The sequence below is a fragment of the Mastigoproctus giganteus genome, chromosome 14 (assembly GCF_048544385.1).
Source record: "Mastigoproctus giganteus isolate SK-2022 chromosome 14, ASM4854438v1, whole genome shotgun sequence".
Taxonomy (NCBI): Eukaryota; Metazoa; Arthropoda; class Arachnida; order Uropygi; family Thelyphonidae; genus Mastigoproctus; species Mastigoproctus giganteus.
This window is the reverse complement of record NC_143588.1, coordinates 11,489,859-11,507,378: the sequence shown is the minus strand read 5'-3', so window position 1 is coordinate 11,507,378 and position 17,520 is coordinate 11,489,859. Positions and strand designations below refer to the sequence as shown.

General features: G+C 36.3%; 1 protein-coding gene across 1 annotated transcript in view; it reads left to right on the top strand.

The window, feature by feature from the left end:
• LOC150074978 (sulfotransferase 4A1-like) overlaps positions 1-17,520 on the top strand; it is a 126,884-nt gene that overhangs the window by 54,078 nt on the left and 55,286 nt on the right. Inside the window, exon 4 of the mRNA XM_090389020.1 lies at positions 5,298-5,424. Within this exon, the coding sequence (XP_090245146.1) occupies positions 5,298-5,424 (127 nt within the window). The remainder of the gene's footprint in view (positions 1-5,297; positions 5,425-17,520) is intronic.

Here is a 17,520-nt window from a genome sequence, read left to right as displayed (position 1 = left end):
ATGGCTCCTTTTGCCTGAAAGGTGGTACTTGTGCATATGTCTGTTCCGATATTCTCTGTCAGAGACTTGGTAATTTGGGATCTCCTCTTTTCGATCTTTCCTGACTTAAAATCTCTGTACCTCATTCTGTCAAATTCATCTGTTGTTTCTACTGGTCCCCCAACTCCACTAATCACTTGGAGCTCTTTGACTCCCTCTCTATGCATCTTGACTCTCTCTCCAGTCCAACTTTCCTAACAGTGAGGTAATTTTCCTTGGTGATTTTAATGTCCACAGCTCCAGCTGGCTTCTGTTTTACAGTCACACCGACCTAGCTGGTTGAGATGTTGAGGCTTTTGCAATTACTTGCACAGATTGTTCATTTACCTACAAGAATACTGGACAATCCTAACCATAGAGCCAACACGCTTGATCTTTTTCTCATAAACAACCCTTCTAAGTACACGGTCGAAGTGAGTGGTCCTTTAGGCACCTCAGATCACAACTTGGTGATTGTCTCTTCTCCAATGGAGCCTTTATCTCATGGCTATTCCTAACCTAGTGTTGTTTGGCATAACAAGAATGCAAAATGGAATGACCTGCGAGGTTTCTTTTCTTCTTTTCCTTGATCGGATTACTGTTTCAAAACTCTTGTAGGAATGGAATCCTTTATCCCACACCACTTTAAAATCTTATCCTTTATCTAAACCATGGTTTTCTAATAAATGTGCTAAGGCTGTTCAAGAGAAGAATGCTGCATCGTAATTGGCTTGATTCCAATTCTTCAGTTTAATTTTCTGCCTACACCAAAGCTCGCAACAATTGTAATGCAGTTATTAATCAGTTCAAACTAGATTTGGAACAAGTTAAGAGTAGAAAACTTGCTTCTTGCCCTAATGGTAGCCGAGCATTCTGGTCTCTTGGCAAAGTTATTGGCTGCAACTTTTGCCCATCTCTGCTCCCACATTTGTCAAAACCAGATGGTTCTGCTGTCACTTCAACCAAGGATAAAGCTGACCTGCTAGCATCCAATTTTTCTTCCAACTCATGTATTAATGATCTTGGTAAAATACCTCCCACCATTCTCAACAGGCTCCATTCAATGCTTCCTGTGGTCTTACGTCAAAAGGATGTCAGAAGGATTTTGATGAATCTTGATGCTAAGAAAGCTCCAGGTCCCGATGGTATTTCTCCACTTGTTGTCAAAACCTGTGCTCCTGAACTTACTCCTGTTCTTTGCCGCCTTTTTTCACTTCCTTATTCCAAAAGGTGTTTTTCCTTCTGCTTGGAAATTTGCTCATATCCAGCCAGTTCCTAAAAAGGGTAACAAATCCCTCCCATCCAATTATCGTCCCATTGCAATTACTTCTCCTTTTTTTTTTTTTTTTTTTTTTAAGTAATGGAGAAATCAATTAACCACCAACTCTTAAACTACCTACAAACATTCCGTCTGATCAACGATTGGCAGTATGGATTCCGTCAAATTACTCATTTATGGACAAATTCAAATTCAATTGAAATATCATTGGCAAAACTATGGATAGGATTTCCAGTCAATGGAAGAAGGTCATAAATATACAAGAGTGGGGGAAAGAACTGAACCTTGGGGGGCATAAACTGTTTTCTAAACAAGCTTCCATCTTATGGTTTGCCAACTGTTTTTCGTAATTGGTTATCCAGTTTTGTCTCTGATTGCTCACTGAGGGTGATAGTAGATGGCTGTCTGTCTTCTAACTTCTCCACTAATGCTGGTATCCCCCAAGGTTCAGTTCTTTCCCCCACTCTTGTATATTAATGACCTTCTTCCATTGACTAGAAATCCTATCCATAGTTTTGCCAATGATAGCAAATTACATTCCACTTTCCAGTTCAAGAAACCTTGCCCTGCTCAATCAGCTTCAACTTCTCGAATATCCGCTACCAGTTCCTTAAATGCTTATCTCCTGGTAATTCTCCAGTGTGGCAAAGACAACTTAGTTGATTTGAATCCTTTGAAAACTCGGTCTTGTTTATGTCTCGCAAAAAGGACTCTTCTGCTCCTATGCTTATCTTTGGTGACACTCCGATTTCTTGGCAAGACGATATATCTATTTTGGGGATTACCCTGATTTGTAATCTCTCTTGGCACAAGCACATTAAAAATATTGCTTCCTCTGCATCTAAAAAACTTAGTTTTCTCTTTTGCTCTCTGCGTTACTTTTCTTCCAAACAGCTGTTCACTCTGTACAAAACGAAATCCGCCCTACCGTGGAATATTGTTCTCACAGCTGGGGCGATGCCCCCAAAACCTCTCTCAAGCTTCTAGATTCTATTCAGAAGAGGGCAGTTAGGTTAATTAATGACATCTATAACAGAGTCTCTCCACTCTCTGTCTCATAGATGTACTGTTTCTGCTGCATGCCTTTTCTACAGATACTTCCATGGGCACTGTTCTTCTGAATTGGCTTCTATAATTCCCGCTCCCTCTTTCAAAACAGTCTGAATACGTGCTGCGGACATCCATTTACTGTCCAACTTCAAATTCACAGAACCAACTTTGCATCATCTTCGTTTGTTCGTTCAACTGCCGTTTTCTGAAACATCCTTCCTTCATACATATTTCCTGAAAATTTAAGTCTACAGAAGTTCAAGTCTAATGTCAACAAATATCTTCTCTCGTCTTCTCAAGCTCTCACCCAAGCACGGTACTAAGTGCTATAGGTTCTGGTACCTCTCATGTTTAGGGTTTTCATAAAAAAAAATTCAGTTTACAGATGAAGTGTTAAAAGGTCTAGAGCAAGACAATTTTATAACTGAACAAGAAATAATGAACATTTACATGCTGCAGAATAAACTAATCAAAGAAAGACCAAAATATATGAAACAGCTTAGCTTGCAAGATATGTTCAAAAAAAAAAAACTAAAAATCGTGCAACAGAGGAGTCAACATTTGAAAATCCAGTGCCATCAACTTCTGCTCACTCAGATGTGCTGCCACCACCAGTGGTGGTGGCAGCACATCTGGGAACTGATGATGATGAAACTGGCACATTATCATCAGTTCCTGAAGATGTGCCAGTTTCACCACCAGTTCCTGATGTTTCAGCCACCTTTCAAGATGAAGATGGTGATCCTGAGAGCCCCGCACTTCCTGATATGTAACTCCGCTTAGTTGTAAATTCCAACCCTTCACTTTGGAAGCGGCCGTGATGAACTTTCTTACATAAGTCAACAGAATTACTGTACCCTTTGTTTTAGCTGTTCTTCATTAAAATTTCACTTGCTTTTCATTTAATGTTTCTTTTTCCTTTATTAACCAATTTGTTGTACTGATTTACAGGGTATTTTAAAGGTAGGCTGTTGGGTAAACTGTATGTGCTAATCTAACCACTGGTGATCGGCAAACTCACTAATCCAGCACCCGACAGGTCCCAACGATCCCAGATTAGTGACGGTCGATCTGTATATGATATCAGAATTATTTTTTGCATCCAGTTCCTTTGTGACCACATTATACGCTGGTGTTCAAAATTTAAGGACTAGTCAGGTTTTCACCTGTAGCTTCTCATAGGAGTGGTCTGGATATGGGAAAAGCATGCCAAAGGAACCTCGTGAGGTACAGAAATGAGGAAGGAAACAATACTGACACAACAACAGAAACAAAACGGTACAGAGGGACTTTATTCAAAAATGGCAACGTAGCACTGGCTGCCATGATACAGTTGCATCACTGCCAAAGATGGAATGAGAAGAGGTGATCCTCAGTAGAAGATATGGCCACCCCTAATGTCGATGTAGGCTTTGCACCGCCTGTCCATACTTAGAACAATGTTGTTGATAAGTTCTTGCGGTAACATCGCCCATTCCTCTGTCAGCGCCATCTTCAGCTGGTGAACATTTTCTGGTGGGTGTGGATGTGCTGCTAGGTGTCTCCCCAGAGCATCCCATATGTGTTTGGTGGGATTTAGATCTGGGAAAACGGGCAGGCCAATCTCCATACAAACAGTGTCCTCACTTTCCAAAAGCATATCAACAACTGCAGTGCGATGGGATATGGCGTTATCATCCATAAACACAAAATCGGAGCCAATGGCACCTCAGAACAGACACACGGGAAGGATTACCTCAGTACAGTAGCATGCACCGGTTACAGTATCACCTTCCAGTATCTGGAGTTGTGTATGTCCATCCAAGATAACACCTCTCCAGATGAGAGAACATCTCAACCACCATATTATCGATCCCTTTCAGTGATGTTTGCGGGGTTGATACCATGTGCCAACCTCTCGCCAGATTAGCTGATGTCCAGAATCGCTGCTGAGACTGAATCGGCTCTCATCAGTAAAGAGTACCTTAAGTAAAGATTTTGTGGTTGTAACCTTTAGAAATAGTGTTGGTTCTTAAGTTTTGCACACCAATGTAATATCCAATCAAATTGGTCAGGCAAGATTTCCCCTTAACAAACCCATGCTGTGTCTGTCTAGATGATTCTGCAATGCTTCTGTAACCAGTGACTCCATTATTATCCCTGTAACCGAAGTTAAACTAACAGGTCTGTAATTACGCGTGTCAATGTTTGTTCCCCCTTTTTGAATTGGGGATACATTTGCACATCTCCAGTCCGTGAGGACCTCCCCTGAGTCCAAGGATGCCCTCATTATTATGGCTGTCTTTTCTTACTTCCTTTGCTGCCTCCTTTAATATAATGGAGAAATCCCATCCACTTCATGTGCCTTCTTTATGTTTAACTTCAAGAATTTCTCCTCTGCTTTGCTCTCAGTTATTACAAATTCATTTAGCCCTCTATTAGAGTTTTATAAGCTTTTGTCCTCCACTTCCTTACAGAATTCAAAGAATAGCAAAAGAGTAACTGACCAGTATTATGGAATTTATCCATATTTAAAGAGAGAGAGACCAGACAGATGTTTAGAAGAAATAAGTAAAAATGAAATGATGGTGACTTTTTTTTTTTTTTTTTTTTTTTTTGTTTTCCTTTCTCATGCTCCTTTACATTGTTTCCTTGCATCATTTCGTTGATATAAATAGTAATCAGGCTGGTTAATTTCCTTATAAAAGTGAAATGTGGATATTTACAGATATTCATAAATGATTTATCTTATGACATTATATATATCTGAAATAGTTGTTTGCAATATGTCACAATATATTGTATCATGTATTTTTAACTATATTATTATTAGAGATATGAATGTTTTGTTGAAAACATATATTGTATTTTGTCATTATATATTCACTGCTATATATACAGTGAATGAATATTCACTGTATATATAGCAGTAAAGGTTTTACATTCCCAATGCTCTTTTGTTGTATTTTAGGTTATATATATTACAAGGAATCCAAAAGATGTCATGGTATCATATTATAACTTTGCCTGTATTTTGAAAGAAACAAGGTATTCTGGAACACTTGAACAGTTTTTTGAAAGGTTTTTGTTGGATCGGCGTAAGTAATTTAAGCGAATTTCAAATTAATAATATTACTAATGAATTGTGGTGGATCTCTTAAAAAAATTAAAGAATACAGTGGATCCCCGCTTTAAAATCGGTTCACTGTATGATCAAATCACTTTACGATGGACTCTACATAATAAAATACTGTTCACTATACGATATGTGGTAAGCGCCGTCATTGTGATCATGTTTGCAAATTGAATTTGAATTTTATTAAACAGCGATTCTAATAAGCGAAAATAGGAGGAATATTATCCACAAGCTATAAAAGTAAAGATCACAGATTTACACTGTATTAACAAAATTAAATGATACATGAAAATCGGAAGAATATTTCCCACAAGTTAGTAAAATAAAAATAAACCTATGCTTACCATTCATAGCTTAATTAATACTGTAATATGTACGTACTAACTAATTGATATTTCTGTTCACTGACATTTATTTGGGTTGTAAAATTGAAAACACTAAAAAGGATAACAATCAATAACAAAGAATGTGGCAGGCATAAATTGCAACTAACACAATACGTGCAAGTGAGATACGGAGTAACAATTTTACGAAGCTTAAAAAGTAGGAATGAAGAGAAGATTCTGAAAATTTATGTTTTTTATGTGATTGAAGAGGAAGGGGAAACACATTTAACCATAATGGAAAAACCCACAGAATTCCAACTATCTGTATTATCGCAAATGCAATAAGATTGAGTTTATTACCGTATTTCCCCATGTATAAGACACACCTTAATTTTGGGGCCCGAAATTTCAAAAAAAAATGTATTACATAAAGTTATTGAACTCAAGTTTTATTCATCATAAAATTCAAATAACTCATCACTGTCAAAACTCCCATCCATTAGCTTTCCTCATCTGTGTCTGATGACGAATCACTGTCTTCATATATTGCCTCGTCCTCAGTTCCCATCTGTGGCACACTTCTTAAATGACTTGACAACTGTCTCAATCTTGATATTATCCCAGGATCTTTTCACCCAGGTACAAACTTCTCCTATAGTTGGTTTCTTCACTCTTCCTGCTGGTGTCAAATTGTCCCCAGAAGACTTCATCCATTGGTTCCATTCATCTCTCATGGCAGCTTTGAAGGGTTTGTTAATGCTGACATCAAGTGGTTGGAGCTGGGATGTCAAGCCTCCGGGTATTACGGAAAGTTTTGTTTTTTGCTCTGCAGCAATCTTCTTTGTATTTTTGTTATGTGTGCCCTGAACTGATCAAGCACCAATAGTTCAGGTTTGCGTAAGAGCCCACCTGGTCTCCTGCTCCGAACTTTCTCAAACCAGATCTTCATCCCATCCTGATCCATTCAACCCTTGTCATGAATGTGGACAATCACTCCTCAAGGAATGTCTTCTTTTGGCATTGTTTTGCGTTTGAAAATCAGCATAGAAGGCAGCTTGGTTCTGTTGGCATAACAAGCTAGAACAACTGTATAATGGCTCTTTTCATGTCCACTTGTCTTCACAGTTACAGTTTTCACCCCCTTCTTATCAACAGTTCTGTTACTTGGGACATCAAATCGAAGGGGGACTTCATCCATATTTGCAATCTGTCCCAACTCAAACTGATGTGTATTCCGACATTGAATGACAAAACAAAATTCAAGGACCTTCTGCTCATAGCTTTCAGGCATCTTTTGGGCAAGTCTGGTGCGTGTACACATGCTTAGTCCATTCCGTTTCATGAACCTGAAGCACCAATTGTGTCCTCCTTTGAAATCAGTAACTTTTTTTTCATCAGCAATTCTTCTTGCCTCATGCTGAAGTGAACCATCTTTGTGGACACAGGAATTCCAATTGCCCTTTGCTCCTCAATCCATATCTTCAATTCCCTCTCTAAATCAGGCCATTTTTCTGACTTGCCTCTAATGGCCTTCTTCTGCCATGGCGTTTTCAGTAGGGGTTTCTTCCCGTAGCCAGTCTCGGATTGTTTTCTCAGTTGGGGAATGACCAAGCTTACGTTCAGAAGCACGATTTCCATTCACTTTTGCAAACTGGATCACTTTTAACTTGAATTCAGCACTGTACGAAAATCTTTTCTGAGCCATTTCTGGGCAGAACATGGCAAAACGTAATCTAATATACCAGTAACAAGTGCGAAACAATGAGCGCAAAGACAACAAGTCCGAAAAAGCAGGAAATGCAAGTAAAAAAACTACAAACACTGTATAAGATGCACCCAGTTTTTAGATCCCAAAATTTTCAAAAAAAGGTGCATCTTATACATGGGGAAATACAGTACCTGTTTATAATAGATTGCACTAACAGAAAAGACCAATAGACTGGAAACTGCAAATTGTTTTTATTGTTTTATGGTAGTGACCTCCAGAAATGTGCTTTAGAAAAATATTACAAAGGCGTTTAAAAATTGGTTCTTATAACAGAACTATGATAATGATGAAAATGTAGTGCATTTTAATGATTTGAATTGGTTTTTTTGAAATTAACGCAGCTGATTCCGCTAACCAGTGATCACGTTAACTAGTGCCTACTTATTTCACTTTATGATGGGATGGGCTTACAATTGTCTTCGCCCGGACCAGTGGTCCTTCCTCTCAGCCAATAGCAGCATTTGTAAATGTGTGTTGGCCGCGTGTTCTGTTTTTGTGTCCTTTAGTTGATGTGATTTTTTTGTGTTGTGCTTTAATTAATATATTAGTATCAATAAATTTTTTTAATCAATATGTACAATTTCCATTATAAAAATCACCTTTTAGAGAAATAAATAGCTTAGTTATATAACAAAAATTTCAACTTCCAAGATCTTGGAACAAATTACCAAAAAACAATGTGTTATTGGGTTCACATTATGATGGTGTCTCTGGAACAGATTAATGTTGTAAAGCAGGGATCCACTATATAGTAATATATTATTTTAAATCACCCCCCCCCCCCCTAGTTACTCTAATCTTTTCAGCAGTGAACCATTAATCAGTGGTTTTCATGTGTGCCCTCTGGAAATACATTCCTAGATCCAACGTTTTCGAAGGTCATTTCAAATAGCACATCCTTTTACTGGAACTTTTCTTGTACATGTGCCATTTCTTATCTGTGTTTCTGACTAATAATAGACACGATTTTAATAGATGGTGGTGCAAAAAACAGCTTTAAAAATCAGGTGAGAACAGTTTTGACTTACAAAATCTGGAATTGGATTCAGAAGTTGAAGAAATTGAATTAAATATGTAGATATAGAAGATATTATTGCCTTGATGGATATCAGATGAACTTATGAGAATATTAGCAGAGAAGAAGAAGAGAAAAGGAATGCATGGGATATAATAAATTATCTGGTGATATATGGGATATAATAAATTGTCAGAAGACTACAGCAGATATAAACTAGTCCAATCAAGTCAAACAGGTTAGGCAAGCTAAGATAGATTACAAGATGACTCTATCAAAGAATGCAAAGAAGAGCAACAAAGACTTCTTTACTTATGTAGAAGGAAGCTGATACAGTAAATTTGAGTGGTTTAAATGTTAATGATCTTGTTCAGGTTGAAGATCCAACGAATATGGATGCAAATGTATTTTGCATCTATATTTGTGCCTTGGGAATTTTTTAGAGATGGTGATGCCAGTTATCAAACACCGCATTACATTTACTGTATATAATTCTTGGACTAATGTTTATTATGAAATTCTAACAAGGAAGAAATGATTTTGTGACAACTAAAAGAAAAGTGGAAGAAAAATTGTTGAAGATAAATTTTAAAAAGACATCTGGAGTGGATAGGATCTATCCACTTATTAATGAAGCCAGCAGTGGAGGTAATCAAACCTTTAGTGAGAATTATAAGGGTGTCCTTGGTTTCAGGAATGCCGACCGGGCTAGCCGGGTGGATAAAGCGTCTGCCTGGCAACCCAAAGGTCGTGGGTTCAAATCCCGCCTCGGGCTTGGATCAAAGTACTGCAAAAAAAAAACCTTGGGAGGTGCATTATGGCCACAGAAGCCGATGTGCCAATAACTACCAAAAAAAGAAAAGGAAAACAAGGTTACCGAAGATTGAAGGTGCAAATGTATCCCCAGTTCACAAAGGGGAATAAAAGGAGGATATGAGTAATTATAGACCTGTTAACTTGGCCTTTGTTTCAGAGAAAATAGTACAGTCAGTAGTTAAAGAAGTAATGCAGGAAATGCAATTATACCACAGTCACAACATGGATTTGTTAAAGGGTAATCTTGTCTGATCAATCTGATTGGATGCTGTGATGCAGTAAAAAAGGAAATGGATGCAAAACATGATTTTGCCATCATATACTTAATTTCAGAAAACCTTTTGATACTGTTGGCATTAAAGACTGCTATACAAATTGTAGTAGTGTGGCATTAAGAGCATGTTACTGCTGTGGATAAAGGAATGGTTAAATGGGAGAAGACAGAGTGGTTATCAGTGAACACTATTCTTCTTGGACTAATGTTACTAGTGGATTCCCTCAGGATTCAGTGCTGGGCCCATTGTTGTTTTCTATATTTATTAATGACATGGATGAAGGATATCAGGCTTAATATCTAAGTTTTCTCATGATAGGAAGGTTGGCAATGTGGTTAACTGCAACACAAGATCTAGAAGAATTAGGCAGATGAGCTGAGAAGTAGCAAAGTTTAACATTGACAAATGCAAGGTATTTCCTATGAGGAGCAGGAATCCCAGATCTTTGTACCAACTGTGTAGTACCACATCCATGGTAGCGGAAAATTTAAAAGATCTAATGTAATCGTGCAGTCAGACATGAAGTTCTCTGAGCACTGCAGATGGGCTGCTAGGATTGCTCATGGGATTTTGTCAGCAGGATAAGGAGGTGATTATCCTGTGCTATAAGACAATGGCTAAGCCACATCTTAAGTACTGCATACAAGTCTGGAAGCCTCAGTTTAGGAAGGATATGGAGCAGTTGGAATGGGTGAAGAGAAGGGCAATGAGATTAGTAAGGAAACAGAAAGGTGTCCTTACCAAAAAATAATTGTATTCTGCAAATTGCAGCATTTGAAGATTAGGCCTGTAGGAGATCTGATTGATGTGTTTCATACTTTGAATGGATTGAGTAAAATAAATGCTAATGGCACCCTTTCTGTTGCTCAAGTTAGACACAAGTGGCATAAATTCGAATTAAGGAAGAATAGTTGCAGAATAGATATGCAGAAATTTTCCTTCAGCCAGTGGGTAGTTGATAGTTCAAATAAGCTTCTATCTGGTGTTGTAGAAGTGGGTAGTTTGAATAAATTAAGCAAAAAACTAGACAAACTATTAGATGTAATGGACAGGTGATATGGGAATTTTATTTTTTCCCCCCACCCCACCAGCTGATCTTGTATAACTTTGCATTGTTTGCCACTATTAATACTAAAATAAGAAGAAATTAATATTTAAAAGCATATACAAGAACTCCCCAACTTACCAAGGGTTGTGTTCTGTGGAACACTACGTACGTATGAAAGTCGGAATTTTCCCCCATGCTTGTGCAGCACTCGCAACTGTGCTCGTTGAATTGATTGAATCAAAAAATAAATGTTTGACAAACATGTAAATAGAATTATTTATTGTATTTAAGACTGAAATGTGTTAAGGGCTTTAGCCTCAGGCTGCGAGAGATTTAGACAAGCAACAAGTTAGTGCAAACGCATCATATTGGTACGCAGCTAAACTCTGAATTAGCACAAAAATGCAAAGGCGACATCGTTTAAGTTATATCTCATATTGTGAATACCTTCACAACGAGTTGCCATGATATTGCACTACTTCGAATAAGTAACGCTTCACCAAAGGAGAAGACTGTTGTTACTTATTCTCAGCAGATACCACCATCCAGACGCACCGTTTCAGGGCTATTTGGTCCTTCTTCGGTGGGTGGGTGGGTAGGTACTCTAGGATGCAATGATGACAAAACTGTTATGAAGTATAACTCCACAATATGAGAGATGCCTGATGGTGTATAATATAAATTAAGACTGAAATGTGTTAAGGGCTTTAGCCTCAGGCTGCGAGAGATTTAGACACCGTACAAGTTAGTGCAAACGCATCATATTAGTACGCAGCTAAACTCTGAATTAGCACTACGAAGTAGTACAATATCATGCCAACTCGTGAAGGTATTCACAATATGAGATATAACTTAAACGATGCCACCTTTGCATTTTTGTGCTAATTCAGAGTTGAGCTGCGTTTAAATTATATCGATGCCGCCTTTGCATTTTTGTGCTAATTCAGAGTTGAGCTGCGTGCTAATATGATGCGTTTGCACTAACTTGTACGTTGTCTAAATCTCTCGCAGCCTGAGGCTAAAGCCCTTAACACATTTCAGTCTTAATTTATATTATATTGTGGAGTTATACTTTATAACAGTTTTGTCATCATTGCATCCTAGGGTACCTACCCACCCACCGAAGAAGGGCCAAATAGCCCTGAAGCGGCACCAGGGGGAGCCTGATGATGTCCGGAGTTTCCAAGAATAGGTAACAACAGCCTTCTCCACTGGGGAAGCATTGCCTAGTCGAGGAGTTTTTGAGTTGACGGGGTTACTGTCCCTTTCATTCTTCTACACCGTTTCTTTTCCTCTTCCACTCCTACTATTACTTTCCCTCTACCTTTTTGCTTTTCTAAGTCTAATAGGGACAACTGGATAGTTGAGTTATCCCACACAAATACAAAATAGCCCTGAAACGGTGCTGTCTGGGTGGTGGTATCTGCTGAGAATAAGTAACAACAGTCTTCTCCTTTGGTGAAGCGTTACTTATTCGAAGTAGTGCAATATCATGGCAACTCGTTGTGAAGGTATTCACAATGAGATATAACTTAAACGATGCCGCCTTTGCATTTTTGTGTTAATTCAGAGTTTAGCTGTGTACTAATATGATGCGTTTGCACTAACTTGTATGTTATTGTATTTATTCAATTTTTTATCTTATTGCACAGGAAAAATTACAAAAGCATGCAATTTAAAAAAATTTCAAAATTATAAAATTACAAAAAGAGAGAGGAGACAAGCATAACATCAGTAAGTTTTACCTCTCGAGTATTGTTGCCAGCATCTACATCTTCAGCTGATAAGTACGCCACTTCGGAGGGAGGTTGAGATTTAGAAAGGGCCGGCCGTTCAACCTTAAGAAAGAACATACGAGTATTAATGGATGACTGAACAGTGGCTTTTTTCTTTTCATTGTAGATTTCTTTCTAGCAAGCTTATCATTCACTCCTCTGTTAACTTTTAAGAATTGTTTGCTGTCAGGATCCATCTTCTTAAACCTCGCCATTGCCGATACAATTTCACGAAATGTCATTGTCATCTCTCTGGTGATAAACGTCTCAGCTCCTCATTTGGTTCATCTTGAGCTTCGTCAGCATTTTCTTCTTTCACTAAAACTGCCTGCAAGTTAATAAGTTCTTCGTTAGATAATTCCTTCTCTTCTTCCTCTAATTCCTCCATGTCTTTGGCATCAACCTCCAACTGAAATAGCTCTGCACCTTTACAATCTTATTTGTAACCTCTTCATATGATTCGTCTTTTTCAAATCCTTCGAAGCCTATTACGTGCCGTGGGCATATTTTCTTCTATACACCATTTAAACAACTTTTAGTAATTTCTGCCCAGGCCTTATTAATATTTAAGATGGTGTGATAAATATTGTAAGATTTCCAAAAGTCTCTTAACGTAAAATTTTTCTCATCATCTACTGCAGACAATGCCTGAGCAAATGTGCATAAATAGCATGCTTTTAAATTCGAAATAACACCCTGATCCATAGGTTGGATGAGCGAAGTCGTGTTTGGTGGTAGAAATATGACTCTCACGTTCAAATTGAAATCATCTAGATGCGTAGGATGTCCAGGAGCATTATCTAATAGATGCAAAATCTTGAAAGGAATGTTGTTTTTGTTGTCTTTACAATATTTTTCAACCTCGGGAATGAAGCAGCATTTAAACCAATCCTCAAAGAGACATATTGTTATTCATGCTCTCTGGTTTGATTGGAAATGCAATGTAAGGTGGCTTTATTGATGCCCTTAAATGCAAGAGGATTTCCAGAATGGTACACAAGCAGTGGTTTTAATCTGTAATCTCCCACTGCATTAACCCCAAGCAGGAGCGTTGCCCTCTTTATCCTTAATATCTTTATAAATACATGTTGCTTTTACTTGAATGGTCATTAGACTCAAAGGCACTCGCTTCTGAATCTGATTTTCCATCCATATTATTAATAGCTTTTCCATCTTCAGTATAGCACCTGAATGCTGTTTTGTGATCACTGTTGATCTTAAGTGCATTGATCCTTTGCCATGTTCTTTTATACACACACTGTCCTTTAAAATAGTATTCACTTTTGAAGCAGTGAGACCTAATTCCTTTGCAATAGATGACAAACTTTGTCCTGCTTCATACTTCTTAATCATTTTCATCTTCATTTCTAAATCAATTTTGTTTCATTTCCTAGCACTGCCAGCACTTGCACCTTCCGTTGGTCTCTTCCCCTTCATCATTGTAATATGCAAATAGGAATGAAGAGAATTTTCTGAAAGTTTATTTTTTATGAGTGGAGATTTCAGTGAAGGGGAACAAATTTCACCATAATAGCATAAAAACCCACACAATTCCAGCTATTGGTATTATTGCAAATGCAATAAGATTGAGTTTACTACCCATTTATAATTAGATGTACTAACAGAAAAGCCCAATAAACCGGAAAATGTAAATCGTTTTTATTTTATTTTTTTTGGTCGTGACCTCCAGAAACGTGTTAGAAAATTATCTCAAAGGCGTTCAAAATCGATTCTTATAATGTGTTCCATATGATAATGACAAAAGGGTAGTGCAATTTCCATTACTGTATAAATATGACCTTTTAGAGATAAATAGCTTAGCAATACTGTATAGCAAAATTATTTTCAATTTCCAAGAACTTGGAACGAATTACAAAAAAAACAAAAAAATCCCCAACAATGTGTTATTGGGTTCACATTACGATATTTTCACGATACCTCCATTTATTCCTGTGGGATGCGGAATACGTTTCCATGATTTTTTTAAGTTTGCACTGGCCGGAAAAAACTTACGTAAAGTCAAATTTCCATAAGTCGAGTATTATGTAAGTGGGGAGTTCCTGAATCTGCAATGAAGTTTTAATTTTTACAAAACTTCAAAATATAATAAATAAACTCTTTCCCCATAACTTACCCCTATTGAAAACTCACTAACTCAGGGAAACCACCTGTTTGGGAAGCTCACTTATGGAAAGGGTTAACAAAAAACATTTATTGTTATATACAGTTGCACTTGGTTATAAAGAGCACGGAAATGACGAGTTCACGGCTGTAACGAGAAAAAAGCCAGAACGATTTTAATTTACACGTATTCCCATACAATCCTTCACTGTTATAACAAGTATACTACACGGATATACTGAACAAATTTTGGTAACTATTTAATTGCTTGGGGTCGAAAAAACCCAATTCTTGGAATAGACAAAAATGAAAAGGGCAACTTAGCTTTTATGACCACCTGCATTGCATTGGATTAGTGGCCAGTTTATGACCTTGTCCTTTCGGGGATGGAGACTATACAATAGTGCATTGGCATTCCACTTGTCTCATTACCCTATTTACAAATTGTCTTGTATTCACTGAACCATAAATTTTTTTTGGGACTTCTAAGAACGTTGTATACATTTCGGGCTTCCAAGAACTTTGTATGTAGATCACTTTATTATTTTAAAGTAAAATCAGTTAGAAACAATCCCTTCCTTCTGAAACATGTCTACTAAAAGAAGGTGTTTCTCGATTCGCGAAAAAGTCAAAATTATTCGTGAGTTAGAATGTGGTGCAAAAAATGCTGAAGTGTGTAAAAAGTTTTTTCTTTGCCCTCTTCAAGTGTATCGGTATTGTGGAAGAATAAAGATGTTTACATACCGGCACTGGAAAAAAAAAAATTTAGAAAGTGCGAGGTTACAAACGATGAAGCATTGCTTCAATGGTTCACCACACAAAGAAGTGCTGGATTTTCAATAGATGGTCCGATCTTGAAGGCTCAAGCAGAAAAATTTGCTAAACAATTTGGATGCGATGATTTTGTGTGTAACAACGGTTGGCTGGATCGATTTAAAAACCGACATAACATCATTTATGCAAAAATTAGTGGAGAATCTCAACCATTACAACCAATGGACATATGGGTAATCAAGAGTTTGAAACGATTTTATAAAAGATTTCTAGTTCTACATCTGATCAGTCAAAGAGAATAGAAACTTACCAAGTCTATATCGATATTGGATGCTATAAATTTATTGAATGATATGTGGAACAACTTTACTTCGACTTGAATCGAAGTAGCTGTTAAATTGCTTCAAGAAATCGAAATTAAATTCAAATGAAATTTCAGTTGTAGATGAAGAAGATGGAAATGAAGAAAACAACTTACCATTATCCAAATGGTTGCTGTGTAACAGCGTTGTAGGTTGTTTAATACAGATAACATCAATGAATTTGTATAAGTCGATGACAACTTATTAACTAGTGGTCTTCCAACAGAGAGTGACATTGTAGATGTTGTGCTCAACAAAGACGATAATGACGATGGTAAAGACTATAATTGTGATGATGATATGATGACAATTGAAAGTGAATTAAAATCAGTGACGACAATCTCAAAAGCTCAAGGTGCAATGGACACATTAGTCAATTTTTTTGAAGGAACTGAGGCAAGTAATGAGACTTTTAATGTGTTGAGTGCTTTAAGGGGAAACTTAAGAAATATCAAAGTGAAATGTTTAAAACAAATATCAATTTTAAGATTCATAAAATAAAGACCAATGAAATTGTGTTTATTATTAAATAGTATTGTTTTTAATTACAGAGAAATAAATTGTGTTTAGTATTAATTGTATTGTAGTTTATACAAGCATATTAATACAAATAATATATAGGTATATACTTATATTATTTTTTTCTCTCTAATATTTCTATAATGAAATAAACATTTGCAGCCCACTTCTATAATGAAATAAACATTTGTTTTCTCAATTGATATAGAATTGGACAAGAACTACATATTAAATTAAGCATAACTGTTCGATTCAAAAATTCAATTTTATTTACAAAACGTTCTGTTTGTGTGATAATACAGTAAAATATGAATCATTTCATTGTACTACCAAAACAGTGCTCTAATGAATGACATTCAGAATTATTTTAAATGAACTTTAAAATAATTCAGAATTATTTTAAAAGAACATTTTAAATGAAACTTTAAAATAATTCAGAATTATTTAAAATATGTTTAGATAAATTCTGCTGCAATTTTCTGTATTCATTTTTTTCTTTATTTTACTGGAATGGTGACTTTAAAATCAATAATAAATAAATAAAATAACAAGTACGTTTTAAGAAAATAATATATTTGTACAGCAGTTATAAGTTTGAAAACATTCTAAAGTACATGTAATATGGTATTGTATAACATTTTAATAATCACACTTTCTCTAATACGGTATATTATTATTTTTCATGGATTAATGCCAATCTTTCTTTTTATTGTTTAACTTTACTTTTATGCATATTACTGTGAAAATTCAATTTAATTTTATACATATTACTGTGAAAATTAAGTACAATCTTAAATGTGTGATTTCAAATTCCACAATTAATTAAGTTGAATAGTATCAGCAATATTAGTGTCTTTGTTATCAAATGAGTGGATCACTTGGGAATGCTTCTGCAAGAAAAGACTAAATCGTGAAAACTCAAAGCCTCTTTTTAATAATGCAACCTGCAGTATATAATATAGCACAATGTAGTAATAAACTTTCACTAAAAAAACACTGGATTTTATTTGCCACATCTTTCAAAACTTGCCTTTTTTTTTTTCCCTTCAAGCAAATAAATGCTATCGATATTTCTTTATTCCTTAGTTTTTACAATGGGGGATTTCCAACAATAATGCATTTCGGAGAATGAATTTCAGATCTCGCTCTAGAGTTTGTTCATTTCTACGCTAATCATTCGTGATTTTTATGTATATATATATTTTTTTGTAAACCAATGCTAGGTACTATTAATAAGGGAAGTCATCCAAGATTTGGAA